At 45.6% G+C, this 14,908-nt stretch overlaps 1 protein-coding gene and 1 long non-coding RNA gene across 5 annotated transcripts in view; one reads left to right on the top strand and one right to left on the bottom strand.

Annotated features, from left to right (window-relative positions):
* Positions 1-7,926, bottom strand: part of USP22 (ubiquitin specific peptidase 22) — a 96,520-nt gene extending 88,594 nt beyond the window's left edge. Inside the window, exon 1 of one of the 4 annotated variants that reach the window (XM_032126072.1) lies at positions 7,232-7,926. In XM_032126072.1, the coding sequence (XP_031981963.1) occupies positions 7,232-7,357 (126 nt within the window). In that variant the 5' untranslated portion in view covers positions 7,358-7,926. Of the gene's footprint in view, positions 1-2,366; positions 2,392-7,231 lie in introns of those variants that run through there. The other 3 variants (XM_032126071.1, XM_032126076.1, XM_032126074.1) reach the window with 3 other exon arrangements.
* A 105-nt stretch (positions 7,927-8,031) lies between these two features.
* LOC116452007 lies at positions 8,032-13,296 on the top strand. Its single transcript, XR_004243378.1, has 3 exons — positions 8,032-9,046; positions 10,141-10,273; positions 11,284-13,296. It is a non-coding gene; the product is annotated as an uncharacterized LOC116452007 (long non-coding RNA).
* Positions 13,297-14,908: the final 1,612 nt, after the last annotated feature.

Genomic DNA, 14,908 nt, shown 5'->3' with positions numbered 1-14,908 from the left:
TACCAACTTGGAAAAGTAGCAGAGACAGGCAAAAAAAATTTAAGAGTTTTACATTAGTGTTACATATAACTGAGAAGTTTTAAGAAAAATAAAACCAAGCCTTAAATAACATTCTACTTAAGTAGAGAAATGGAAAATCTAGAGTATTCAACACACAAAAGAATGTGACAGGACAGACTGCTTGCTGCTAATCAGTTATCAACTGATAAAGTGAATCTCAGGTTACTTTGAGTCAACTGGTGTCTGGTAACAGTTCATTTTACAGATCCTCAAATAGGTCTTGGGATAAATAAAATGATTCTTTCTCTTAAATGAGAGAGATCAGCACCATGGCAGCTGCTCCAGCACTAAAGTAAACCACAGATCATTCTGGAGCTGCTGTGCCAGTTGCATTATGTGGTCCCACTCCCTGGAAAAAAAACGTGGTTTGAAGCAAACAGAATGCAGGTTAATTTTGCAAGGAGTAACTCTTTACAACATTGATTCTATTACCAGCTAATGCAGCAAAGTTCTTAGCTTGAATTAAGCCGAGTGTACATAAAGGACTGCCAAATCAATATGTAAGAGAATACAACTACCAAGACAGAGCTTTCATCCAGGCAGAACAGATCTATCAGCTTCTAGAACTGTTTCTGCTAAGGAAAGGTTCCCAATTCAGGCCTCTCAGATAACATATGGCTTTCCCTACACTCCAACACTGCTTGCTGACAACACAGTCCAGGATAACAGAATAAACTGTAATGTCATTATAGCATTTCACTCACTTGCTCCATTGGCCATAGGTTAACAAGAGACTGGAGACAGTGGCTCTAGGCAGCTCTTTCTGTCCAAGTCTGGAAAGGTTCTAACAATGGCTCTTTGCATGGTGGGGAAAAAAACTTTTTTTTTTTTTAAATAATGTTTTGAACAGGCAAGTGAAATGTGTATAGGTCACCTTCAGACTGCCTTTCTCCTGATGCCACTATAACTGATGTATAATAAGAGGACATATGTATCGCCTCACCTTGGACGCTGCTGCAGGCTGCAGACACATTACAAATACTTGGAGAACCATGGGGAATATAAGTACTAAAAACCCAACCCCACCGTTTTAAAGTAGCTGTCAGTCAAGTGAAAAGGAAAAGTGTGGCTGATAAAAGCAAAAAAGAAAGCCCTATATCTACCAGGAAAAAGACAAAAGAAACCATAGCTTCTTCATAAGGATTGATGGTTCATAAGAATTCATAGATCTGCACATGAACAGGAAAAACTGTGGGTGCTCGGTTTAATGTGGGAAACACAAGGTTTTAAACTGAGTTATCTTTCTCTGGTTTAAAACAAATCAGCCACCACTGGGAATCAAACAGTTGCAAGAGCGTTTGTTAGGAAGCAGGATCCCCCGAGTCCATCCCGAAGGAAAACACTTTTTTTTTGCTCAACTCAAGAGCCAGTAAGTCAGGAGAAGGGGAGTCAGCAATTTACAAGCAGAAAACTTCCACTATCAAGTCAGTAACATTTGCCTCTGGATTTGTTACACCAGTTGCTGAAACAATAAATCCTCAAATGAAAGGAGGAGAGTAGAAGGTTTGCAAGCAATTTGCAGCTCTGGTTTCACCTTAACGCTACAGATTAAGGTTTGAAGCAAAAATGAGGCTATCAGCTAACCTTTGTTTGGGGTTTAAAGCTTTGATGGCTTAAAATAAAGCTCAACAGATAGTCCAGCAAATCAAACAAACCCATTCCACCCTGCTCACCCTTCACACTACTTGCTGTCATTTCAGTTTAAAAGCTTTCAGCATTAAGCAAATAAAATCGTTGACTGCAGACAAAATTAAAGATATGCTGCAACTACTCTGACAAACAGCTTGGCTATGAGTAAACCTTGACTGCTGATAAGACTACAGAAAATAAGAAGCCTTCTTGTCCAACTTATCCCTACTTTTTTCTTCATCACCTTTTGCAGATCCATCTTCTTGCTCTACAACAGGGAACAAATACAAGAAGGGAGGAAACTGCATTTATCATCTCTCCCATTCATGTTAAAAAAATAGAGAAGTTCTGATGGTTCAGATCCCACAACTCAAGAATTGTTACTCACCACCTTCAAATTCACAGTGCCAGACTAATTCCTAACCTTTGGCCCAGAAACCAACAAGTGATTTAAAAAAAACATGGTACAGGATACAAAATAGGGATTAGCACCACTAGGAAGAGGAAGGTCTCATATTATGTTCTTCAGCACGAGAGATATAAGCTCAGTGGAGCATTCTCAATCTGGTGTGTCCCACATATGCTAGGCTCCGCTGGGTATGGAGCTAAAATCTCATGTCTGGATACCTCTCACACCAAAGGTCATGTTTTCACACCAAGAGGAAAGAGAACATTACCTTTAGCAGGTCTAAGGACCTTTCTGATCCTTAGAGGTTAAGACCTAAGGAAGATTGCTCAGGTATGAAACCGGAGACCTCCTGAACAATGAAGCTTGCAGTTGACTTTGACACTTCTCATGGGCTTTCAGGGAGAAGGCAGTTCCCACAGCACATGGCAAAGAAGAACATCCTTCCTGAGTCAATCAGACAGTTCACTTAGGCAGCCAAAGCAGAGTACGCAGCTGAAAAAGAGACATGCTTCTTGAATCCTGGACTCCTCTTTCAAATGCTCCACAGGATTTGCAATCCAGAAGTTTGCTGCACATGCTAAAAATGTTAAAGAAAAACAAGCTAAGATATCCTTATTAATTTAAGCAATCCAAACACCAAGCCTGCGAAGGTGGCACAGGCTAGCGAGGTTCCTGGCCCGCCTGTTACAGTACAAAGCAAATCACCTAAGCAACACCTCCCTGTTCCTGGACAGGTAGACAGGGCAAGGCCCTTGGGGAGCAAACATGCCCCAACAGACATGAGAAGAGAAACTCCACCAGTAGCTTACCCTGAAGACTGCAAGGTCACTTCAGCAAGAACATGACACACCCATTTAGACTGCAAACCACAATATTTGCTACTGAAAATATGACACGGCATTTATATGCTAAGTTATTTTAAGATTTTTCTACTTTGAAAGTTAGGAAATGAACCAAAGTAATTTCAGGTTTAAGTATCTAAGAATTGATTATCTGTCGAAGTATTACAAGGAACCACGCACTGAAGCCACAAGTTCATGAGGACAATGACACCTGACAAAAAGTCATAACCTATAAAAGCAAATGTTTCTTCATATCTGAAAGGATCAATCAGTCTGGATTGTAGGACCAGTAGGACAGACTGTATGGACAGTCAGGACCCATGTAAAGAGAGAATAATGGGAAAAACAAGAGATACTCTCAAACAGGCAGAAATACACCGGAACGCAGCTGCTGTCAGTGAGAGTGCACAGCCCCTGACAGGCAATTATTCTTTGATCTATTGGCTGAAGCACTGAACAAACATTCTGAAATTCCACACAGAACCTTGTGCATATCATGACTGTGGTCACAATGACCAGTTTACTTTTATCATCAAGAGCCTTTTCAGGGCAGTGATAGTTAAGAACCATTCAGAATGAGACAGTTTTCCTCCAAGGCGTATAGTCCAGGAAGAGGGAATTTAATCATAAATTCAGTTGCCCTTCCAGCACTGAAACCATTACTTACTAACTCCTGGACACAAAGATTCATCTACATGTGTAATTGCTCACTGATGGGGACAAAAGCTACATTCAGCACTGAAAACAGATTTTTCTCGTCTGTAATTCTAAAGGAATAAGCCAAGTGTTTCAAGTGTGACCCTACAGAAAAAATGGAAAAAGCTGACACGAAGGTCTGGCACAAGCCTTTTCAGCATCCTCTGTCTGCTCCGTAATTCCTGAATGGGGAGTAGTGGTGACAAATTTAAGGACCTCCTCTAGAGTGTTACTTAATTAAGTGTGAGGTAATTTTCACATCAAAATATTCAAGGTAAGGTCCATGACCTACAGAAACACGAGCTTTGCCATCAGGTTATTAAACAGATTCTAACTACGGCAAATTAAAAATCGAGAGTTACAAGTCGAAGTCCCAACATTGAGACAGCCCACTCTAATTCTGTGTCACTTTACACACAACTTGAGCACTAAAATCTAGCTCCAACTTTTAATCACAATAGCTACAATTTCAAGAGTCAGTGTTCAGATTTTTCCCTCTCCCTCTTCTCCTGTTCCACTCTCCACCGTGACAGTTTTGTCTTTGCTTAGGCTTCACCACCAGCAACACAATTACACCATGGCAAACCCTGTGCCTAGAACAGCTTGTACGAGTGCTGCACTTGAGTTTGGCCACGATGCAGTGAGATGAGGCAAGTCACAGCCTCGCTCCTCTGTGTGGATACAACAATGCACCGTGATGACAGCTCAAATCCTGGCATAGCCAACGCTTCGGGAGCAAACATACTCCTAAAATCTTCACCAGAATCCCAGTGCCTACAAAGATACATACATAATTATCTCTTGGTTCTGACTGAGGATTGAAATACACATTCAGGAGATAGCTTTCCCACTGTAAACCAGGCTTCACAGCCATTCTGCTCAAAGCACGGGCTGTAAAGCAAACTGAACCGCGAGCTGGAGCTCGTAAAAGCTTATTCACAGAAAAGGTGAGTATTAAAACCGAATAGCACAGCACTAAAATGGTCTGCCAAGGCAGAACGCAGTGTAGGTACAGCAGGAGAATGGACCCTTTCTGCCCCCTGCAGTTCCCATTGCTCCCTGGATTTTTAAGGCAGGCTTGAGGGATAGTAGTTACCGTTCTAGAACCAGAATCATTTACATCTGGCTCTCACCAACAGCCAAGGCATTTTTACAGTTATGTTCATCTGACCAACAGTTAAGTTGCCCAGTGCCTTCCATAAAGATCAATTATATATATGGAATGTTTCCTGTGATAAACCTATAATGTGACTGTCCTTGATCATGCAATAAAAAGAGTATCACTTGCTAATAAACCTTTAATTTAGCCTCATCATTTTGAAAATTAGGATTAAGAAGAATCTTCACTAATAAATAGGTGCTTTTAAGCAGTCGCAGCTTGCTCCTAGAATATATATACACATATACATAATATATGTGTATGTAAACTGTTAAAGGACAAAGGATTGTTTTCCAGCTATATGAACTGTCTGAGTAATTTTATTTCTAGTTATTAGACTATAAATATACCACCCAACAGAAAATACAATTTTTCTAATTTTGCACGTGTAACTGACAGGGAATTTCAGTGTATTAAAATTCCATGGAAGAAGGTCTCATGTCCATATACAGGAGGGGTAAAGTACCATAACTGTAATTTATAGACTTTCTTCAATCCTTATTAACATAGAAAGGGAATTGAATCGCAATTTAGCTACCTAAAATGTTCCCCTATATGTGATCATGTACACCCACATATTTCAGGTGGGCCAGATTCAGAAATCCAACTGTTTTCATACTGGCAACCTGCTTAAAAAAAAAAAAAAAAAAAAAAGCGGGGGGGAAAAGCATTTTTAGCATGTATTAGGAAAACTGGTGTTTTCCCTGAGCTGACAGATAATTTTGAAACAATCCTGTTCTGCTTTATGAGCCTGGCTGTGCAAAGAGGAAGTGAGAACAGATTGATTACAATGGAATATTATATATTTCCAGCTGTTTTCTCAAGCAATGATGAACACATCCCTACACTAGATTTCAGAAGGAAAAAGCTGTTGCAGCACACAAGAGGTACGCAGGTTACAAAGGATGCTCCATATTTAGAAAAAGGTAATTTTGCTAATGAAATTTTATTTTCATTCTTCCACACAGCACTTGCTTTATATTTATCTGAGACATCTTCATATCTCACTTGTCATTTTCTTCTTCCACAGCACATATATAATTTTTTCTCCACTTAAGCTGAAACCACCATCTACTATATCCCAATTTGTATTTTAACATGCTATAGGCTAAATAAACCCAGATTTTAACTAATATACGTCATAATATTGACCTGTAGGGAATTGTAAGATATTGAAAACAAGTCTGGCTATACTTTGCAGGGCTATCCAGTAATTAAATCCATTTAAAACATATTTCTTCTCAGATTCCATTTTTTCCTCTTTAGGTAAAAACATTGGGAAATTGGATTGTCCTGAGAACATGAACACAGAAAAATGGTTCGGCACCTCACCCTTTAAGTCCATCCTTCATGCTCTAGTTCTATTACGAATAATAAGCTGAGCAGCTTAATGCAAAGCACTGGGATGAGAAAGTTTTCAATGGGTTGTTCCAACAAAAACACAATCCGTGCTGTCCCAAACCCCAAGTTTTGCTCCGTGTAGCTGCTGCCTTCCCCTCCTCAGTCACCAACGCGCCGACTGACAGAAAACTGCCAAGTCACTTTGAAGTAAAAACTACTTGATTCTAGGGAAAAACAGTAATTAGTTGCACAGTGCAGAGAGAAGCCCCCCTCCAGAAACATGCATGTGTACAAGGATGTTATTATAGGAGACAGGTGAGGAAAAGCACTCTTCCTGCTTTTTGCCTGGTTTACAGGGATTTTTCCCCAGGCGCCAACAGCTCCCAGAGCAAACCCTTCCTGCCCTTCTCTGTACTCCAGGCTGAGCCAGTTCCTTTCCCCCGCCCCACCAGAGCAGGAATCCCCTTTCCCAAGTGGATTATCAGCACGAGCAGCTTTTTTTTTTTTTTTTTTTTTAAGGAAAAACACACATATAACCGAGCGAGCTGCAGCCCCCGGCGCCGGGACCCGCTCCCAGCCATTGTGCTCCGCGCAGCCCCCCAGGCTCGGGCGCGGCCCCGCGGGGCTCCACTAAGCTCCGCCACAGGCCGGACGTGCCCGGTGCCCCGGGCCTCCCCTCCCCCCGGTATTCCGGGAAACCTCCGGGAGGAGGAGGAGAAGGAGGAGCAGGAGGAAGCGGCGGCGCTGCAGAACAGCCCCGCTGCGGAAAAGCCGCCGGGGCAGGTGGCAGGGAGGGAGGCCCCGCCGGGGCTGGTTCCCTCCTCCATCCCGGTGCCCCCCCTCGCCATCCCGGAGGCACCGAGCGCTTCCTCCTCCCTCCCCCCAGGACCGCGTGCGGGAGCTCGGGCCCCTTCCCTGGGAACCTCGGGCCCCTTCCCTGGGAACCTCGGGCCCACCTGCCCCGTGGGGAGGGAACGAGGGAGGGTTGGAGGGGGACCGGACCCGTCCCCTCCCCGAGGCGGTGGCGGGTGGGTCGGGGAGGGAGGGAAGGAGGGAGGGAAGGGAAGGGGGGTGGATGTGAGCCGCCCCCGGTACCTTGCGCTTCCTGGTCTCGGCCGAGCCGCTCCACACGAAGCACTGGTAAATCGCCCGCAGGTTCTGCTTCCAGTTCTCCACCTTGAAGCCGGTCACATGGCAGCACCCGGCCGCCGGCGGACTCATGTCAGACCCCCCCACATCAATCCGCCCGCACACGGGCCGGGCCGGCGGGCAGCGAGCCGGCCCCTTCCCCCGCCCCGCAGCACCGACACGGGCCGGGGCCCCCCCGCCCTCAGGGGCTCCGGCCCCTCACGCCGCCGCCGCCGGGGAGCCGCTGGCACATAGAGCCGGGGCTCCGCCACGGCCCCCCGGCTCCGAACAAAGCGCGGCGGGCGGGCAGCGCGCACTCCCTCCCGCCCTTCTCCCGCACACACAAAGATGGGGCGCTCTGAGGCGAGGAGAAGGAGGAGGCGGCGGCTGTAGCGGCCGCTGCCGCCCCCGGAGTGGCCGCCGCTCCCTTCTACCTCATAGAGGCCGCTGTGGAAGCGGCGGGCGGAGGGGAAGGGAGGGGAGGGGGGCGCTGGCGGCGGCGACCCCGGCCGCGGTGCGAGCGGGCGTGTGTAGGGAAGGGGGCGAGTCCCCGCCCGCCGCCGCTCCGGCTCCCCCCGCCGGCGCCCGCACGGCTCTTGTCCCTTTAAACCGCCCCCCCCGCCTCCTTCGCCGGCTCCTTCCTCCTCCGCCTCGCCCGCGCCCCCCCCGCCCGCCGCGAGCAATGGTCCGAGCCGCTCACTCAACCCAGCCCGCCCGGCCCGGAGTGGGATAGACCAACGGGGCGGGTGCGGGAGGAGCGCCCCCTCTGCCCCGCCGCCCGCGGGGGAGGGAGGGAGGGAGCGGCGGGGGGAAGGAGCGCGACGATTGGTCTGTCTACATGTCCATCTACCCTTCTCTAGCGTCTCATTGGTTTCTTTTCCTTTCTTCTCTCCCCCTCCACCCTTCCTACCTAGCATTTCCCCCGCCGGAAAGAGGCGGGACGACTCGGACGATTGACAGGTTATCCGACCAACAGAGATAAGAGGTGGTGGCTATGTGGTGGGAGCGGCGATATGATTGGTTAAGATGGACGTCAGTCACGTTGCAAGCGGAGGGCGGATTGGCGGTGGCCGAGAGGGGGCGGTCCTTCCCAGAGCAGCCTACGCTGCTGTCACATCCGCTGGTTCCGCACTCGCTGTTCCCTCAGTGGTTTCCTGAGGGAAGAGGGATCTCCTGAGAGCAGAGGGATCGCGGGGCTCCCGGGAGAAGCTCCGCGCCACACTCCGACGGGCTTCCAGGACCATATATGGTCCCTCCATACCGCCAGCCTGCATCCTGGTGTTTCCATAAGGAAGAAACAAAAGCGGTGTATAACCAGAACTGGTGTTATTTCAGCTTTTTTGCTATACAAGGAAATGGGAAGACAGTGAAAAATGTTGGAATCTGTACATAGTTTTCAGCTTGTATGCCACACACACACTGTAGGGTTACATAATGGAGTGAGGCAAGAGGAAAAGGATAGGAATTTTGCCCTGGTTTCTGAAGAGAGAGACCGGAGGCTTTGCAGAGGCTTCTTAGACAAGCACTGCAAACACTGTCCAACAAGGAAATAAGTGGTGAAGTGTCACCACATTATTTCACCAATCCCATTTTTCAGTGCGTGCTAATCACGTTTCTCGGGAGCTGTAACCTTGAAATCTTCACCTTGCAGATTTTCATATCGTGTCCAGTTTCCTGACCTGCTGCTGCAGCTTGCACGAAATAAAAGGCAAAAATTTGTAACAATCACCTGAGGAATTTCCATTTCCTCCAGAGGTGCTGCTGTTTCAAAAAGAAAGCGAGGTAGGTAGTAGGAGACTTAGTTTTTTATTTGTATATAACCAGAAGGTTTGGTGGCAAAGTAGGGCTAAAAAAAGAGCTCGGTTTGTATCCCCAGGCTGAGGCAGCAGCAGGACACACTGTCCGTCTGCGTGGGACACCTGTAATTGTTCCATCTCCTGGCTCACACTGCTCGTTAGCCTTTCCCAGAAATCCCTATTCCACACAGTCTGGGGATTACGCTCCAGCGATACACCTGGAATTGCCCCAGAGCTGGAAAAAAAAGATGCCAAGAGTCAGGAAAGGGCACAATTATCCCGCTGTGTACACAAATTGCACTGAATGTTTCAGAAGATGAGAAGTGAAATTTGGAGGGAGGCTGTACCCTGTCTTTGACCCTATGTCTTAGACCTATTAAGTCATCACAGTGCAGCCTACACCTCTTGGAAAGGGAACAGGAATTGGTGCTGCACGTTCTTCCTGTGTTAACCCAACTTCCAGGAGAATTACCCAGTTTTCAAAAGCAAGAGTCAAAGAGAGCCAGCCCCTTCCCTGTGAAAACCACCTAAACATCCTTCAGAAAAGAGGGCAGTTAAGGATTACCAGCTCAAGGTGGATAGAAGGGAATGGGATAGGTGATTAATGTCCTAACAGCATCTAATAATTATTGTCTGAGTATTTCCAATTAAGCAAAACCCCCAATATTGCTACAGTCTAAATACAAGGAGAAAGTTATTCTTATTCTGCACCAACCAACTGTTACTAATCTGGGGCTTTTCTCCATGGCTACCACATCAAAACAGGAGATAAAGATAAAAGAGAGAATTTCTGCCAATGAAATTTCAGTCCATCTCGCTGAAAAAACAGGATACTAAAGAGACAATACATATGTTCAATGTCCTGCAGACTCTGAAATTTTCACGGAGATTTCTGTGCCACTCTGTCTTGCAGAGTCCCTGTGTTTACTCCCTGTAGGGTGTGGTGTCTTATGCAGAAATAACAAGAATTGTGAGTTTAAATGCAATTGTTTTAAGAAACACCTGCGTTTTTAAGTCGTTCCCTCTCAAAGACCAATTTCCTTTGGAAAAATACTGATCTTTCTCTCTGGCCATTTCCAGAGTAATTCGCACAGTTAACTACTCCTGTCCTGGAGGTTTCTGCCCATCACTTGAAGCCTTGCTGAGGATGTGAGGAGAATCCTCTGAGCCACAAAGAACCCACATGCAGGATACCCATCCTGGACCACACCTGGTGAGACCCACTGTCACTTCCTAAAGGCAGCATGTAGAAATTTTAAGATGAACTCTTAAGGGACATTTCCAAAGTATAGACGTTACCTTTCAAACTTAAAAGTTCCGTCAAGGTTTTCTTGACACTTTATTCTCCATAAAAAAGGGTTTATTTAAGCTAGATTGTGGTAACTGGTACCGGAGTAAAAATGGACTTTGGAATAGTGTAGAAAACAGTGGGTTTTGAGATTATTTGAGGCCAGCTCCTGACTTAGGGAGCTTGAGGCAAAACTCTACGTATGCCATTAAACCCTTTGCTTTCTGTCCTGTGAAGACAGCAGAATCTTGCCTATGAAGTATAAAAACTTCCAACTCTACAAACATTTCTTGATTGTTGCAGCCCACACACTAAAGGTGACACACCAGCACAGAGCGGCAGCCAAAACAAAATAGGAGTGGAAAATAGTGACAACATTTTGTCAGGTAGTAATTGTCAAATCAGGGTGGCTTGCTGCACATACACACACACGAGTTTACAAGTTTGCTGTAGTTTACTTTACTCTTGGGCATAGCTTGGGAATTTTTCTAGAATAACACCTTTTGGTGCAGCAGATAGCTTGGGAAAGGATTTGCCTCTGGGGGAAGGAAACAGTTTCAATCCCTCCTGTGTCTCTTGGAGGAATTTTTCATTTTAAAGCATTGATGATTATGCTAATTAGTGCTTACCCTCAAATGCCAGTGGAATATAAATGTTGATAGTAGCTAAAACACACTGCAAATGTGCAGCAAAGTCTTCCTCCAGAGAGTCATCTGCGTTCCATGATAGCTCAGCTGGGGAGAAGCAGCGTTCTTCACATGGAAAAGCAAAGTAACTGTCTCTTCTATCCATGTCATCCCAAGGTGGCACTTCTAGACTCCTCTGGATAGCCATGAATCAACTGTTACCTCATCACTTGGGCATGCTTTGCTGTGATATGTGTTAAAATGTCCTTAGTAGTTCTCAGGTAAACAGGAACCTTTCTCTTCGATCAGGTGTGTGAGCAACATCAAGGATTTGGGTAGGATTCCTCCTGTAACCCTGGAGTACAAGTGAAGCTGGCCTGAGTTTGGACCTGCGAGAGGCTGAAGCCACTGGCTCTATAAGTGGATTTGAAGGGGGATGTTCAGGAGCTTTGCTCCTGCAAGCACAGGGGCTCTCCATGCTAGTAAAATACAGAATATGTGAAGATTCCTCAGTACTTTTCCTGCCTTTTTTCAGGCACTCTAAAAAATACAAGTTCTTCCACATTCTAAAAGGAAAGAACTTACAGAACAACTCTGCTTACCAAAACACACACAGAAAAATATTTTAAAGCCTAAAAAGAATACTTTTAACTCTTAAAAATTACCCTATTTTTAATATTCAGTGATTTTTTTTCCCCCTGAGCTCAAGCCTTTTGTTATCCAAACATTTTGAACTTCCATCTAAGTAGTACTGCCATTGCTTAATCCAAAGGCTTTAAAGTAGATGAAGTTGTTTGTCTGGCTGCAGGGCTTAAAGCTCTGGAGATACCACGGGCAGAATCCATTGTGTGATTCTGCCTGAAACTGATTGCTTCTGATTCCCTACAAAGTTCAGTTGAGTTACCTCAGACACCTGAAGGTCTGTAGGGAAACACTGGTGCCTGTCATTTTTCTTGGGGATGGAGTATTGACCTTGCTACAAAACCAGATGGGTTGTGTAGTCCCAGCTACACCAGCTTCTCTAAAAAGCCTTGTTTTCATCCCAATCCAGTGGTAACGGCACCTGGTAGGTGCCAGAGCAGAGATTTCCACGTGGCTCAGTCTTAGTATAGGAGACAGAGCAGCTTCTCAACTCTACAACATTCCATGACAAAGGATTGGTTCATCTGTGCAGATCCTGCTGGGATGATAATTGTCAGTCCAAGGACTGCACAGATAGGTGGATTTTGATGGACCGAGCTGACTCTGAACTCGGTAATCAGCTCCTGACATTCTCCCTTGGAATCATGGACCCCCGGATAGCGAATTTAAAGGTACTGACACTAAAATTCCTTGTCTTTGAGATCTTCTGCAGACCTCTTCAAAGCAGTGCACAGGACTCCAAGGATTCATGGCCTATGGATTGAAAATAGTCCTAGAAAAACACAATGCCTGTGCTTATTTTACTGAAGATTACTCGTTAGATTTCCCGTCAGCACTGTCAGAGGATGAAATCTTGGCCCCAGCTGAACTCAACAGGAATTTTGCCACTGACTTGAATGGAGCTAAAATGTCACTCCTGCTATTTGTCAAGCCAATTACATCCAGACAATACTTTAACATCTGGCTTCAACTGAACACACAGAGCAGTTCACTCCCTCAGTCTCTGAAGAACACAGGACATTGGCTATCATCATAAAATTTGAAACATTTGTTCTTGGCAAGCTGCTTGTAATGAAGAGGGGATCCATCCAGTGACAGTATCGGAACCAAGTCCCTGTTCCTTAGCCTATACTTATTGGCAATAGCATCAATAGATTTTCTGTCACTTTCTGGGAAGAATGTCAAAAGCACCCATCTACTGTTACAAGTCATTCTGTTGTAAAAACTTTGTTTAGAACAGCAGATCTGGCCTCATCTGTGGTTTCTCACAGACGAGGGGGGTTTTCACCCAGTTTGTCTTCTGTTTCCCAAGGCACTGGAAGGTCCCTTGATAGGTCAGGGAACAGCATTTCTATCTAAACCCTTCTCTGAGTATGGTGGTCAAAGGTAAGGCTGAAGGACAGCAGACTATAGGAGAACAAATGGTATGAGCTTGTTTCCCTTTCTAAAAACCCACCTGAGACAAGGCAATATTGATTTATTGCAAAATATAAAGGTTAGGTCACCCTCAAGTGGAGAACACCTTTTCCTGGTAGGAAAAAATAAAACCAGAGAGTTATTTGATCAGTGGTGATTAAAAAATCTATTTGAATGGGCAGACTCAGGATCAGAGAATGGTTTTGGTTGGATGAGACATTTAAGATTATCCAGTTCCAACCCCCTGCCATGGACAGGGACACTTTCCACTAGACCAGGTTGCTTCAAGCCCTGTCCAACCTGGCGTTGAACACTTCCAGAGATGGGGCATTCATAACTTCTCTGGGCATTACTGGGCATCCACAATTTCTCTGAGTCATTGGATGATGTCTGGAAGAACAGAGACATACAAAGAGAGGGGCTTTTATGCATCAGGTAGACAGGGATCTGTTCCCATCTCCAGGACTGGTTAGTTGCTGTACTGCTCACCTGTGCAAAAACAGCTTCCCTTAGTCTCCTTCCATCCCCTGGGATGCAAAACCAAACTCAGTCACCAGCATCTGATGAGCCTTAATTCCCTTAAATAATTAGCTTCTCAAATGTACACAAACAACTCTCATTTTCTGGATTAATGAAGGGAGCTGGGTTCCACTGAGCACAGCTATTATGGGGCTGCTAATACAGTGTTTGATTCCATTGCCTGCCACAGGGCACGGAGCAGTCTGGGCCCCTGGGAGAGCAGGAACACAGGGAGAGCAGCGCTGCAGGGTTAAAGTGGAAGCCACCAGGGGAAACCCTGGTAGTGCTTTGTGGCTTTATGCAGAGGGAGGGATGGTTTTATTTCTGTGTCTACTGAGTCTCGTCTGGGTTTATGATGTTGCCACACAACCTAGAAGAAGGCTGAAGCTCAGGGAGATCTTGAGGGTGGGTAGCTTGCTTTAATCACCAGGTAAAGGCAGTTTCTGAAGCAGGGTAACAAAAATGTGACACAAACAGAAACCTAAAGCTTAGGTAGTCACACAGCAGCTTCTGCCCAGTTTCTGTAGCCAGAGGAGTAGAGAATGGCAAGGAGTTGGAAGGCTACAGTGGAACTGGAGTGTTCTTGTCCTCTGTGTTCATTTGGCTGAGGAGCTGGTAGGAAGCTGGTTGCAAAAAGTCAATCTTGCCTCATTTTGGCAGGTACAGGCATCTAAACTCTTCAAAACAAACTTCTGTTCTTTCTTTGGGATCTTGGCACAGGGCAGGCAAGTTTGTTTTTCCCAACTGGAAGGAGAAGGAACTGAGGAAATGTCAGAAGAGCCTGCAAAGGCTGCTTAGCTCTGCCCTGGGAGGTTTAAACTGAGGCCACATTACATGGACAACTCAACACTGTTAGGACTGTTCCCTTCCTCTCTCTGCATCACTGCTTCCCTGCCTTGTACATAGGATAGGGAGAAGAGAATAATTAGGAAATCAGGGAATTTGAGATGTAACTGCAGCCACTCAACAAAGTCATGCAGCTTCTCAGACAACTGGACATGAAAAGGCCTGGACTGTTGATTTCCTCAAATTCTTCAGCCATCAAAGAGCCCTTCAGTACATGTCATTCTCCCCCAGCAATTAGTACATCCAAATTAGTGGCCCTGCAGCCCTGGATATGGATTTGGTGCTAAATATCTTCTCACATGAAAGTTCTCCTTCAACAATATGCCCTCGAGCACATACCATCTGTCACATCTGCAAACCAAACCAAACCTTTTGACCTCTGTAAGAAAAGCCTGAAATTGTATTAGAAGCCTTGGGTTAATCAAGAACCTTGGTGAAGGCATAGCAGGAGTTGAGAGGTTAAGAAGGAATCCATGGAACTGTGATGGTTTATGCAGCAAAGTTTGTGTTT

The sequence above is a fragment of the Corvus moneduloides genome, chromosome 16, assembly GCF_009650955.1.
Source record: "Corvus moneduloides isolate bCorMon1 chromosome 16, bCorMon1.pri, whole genome shotgun sequence".
Taxonomy (NCBI): domain Eukaryota; kingdom Metazoa; phylum Chordata; class Aves; order Passeriformes; family Corvidae; genus Corvus; species Corvus moneduloides.
This window is presented reverse-complemented; position numbering and strand designations above follow the sequence as displayed.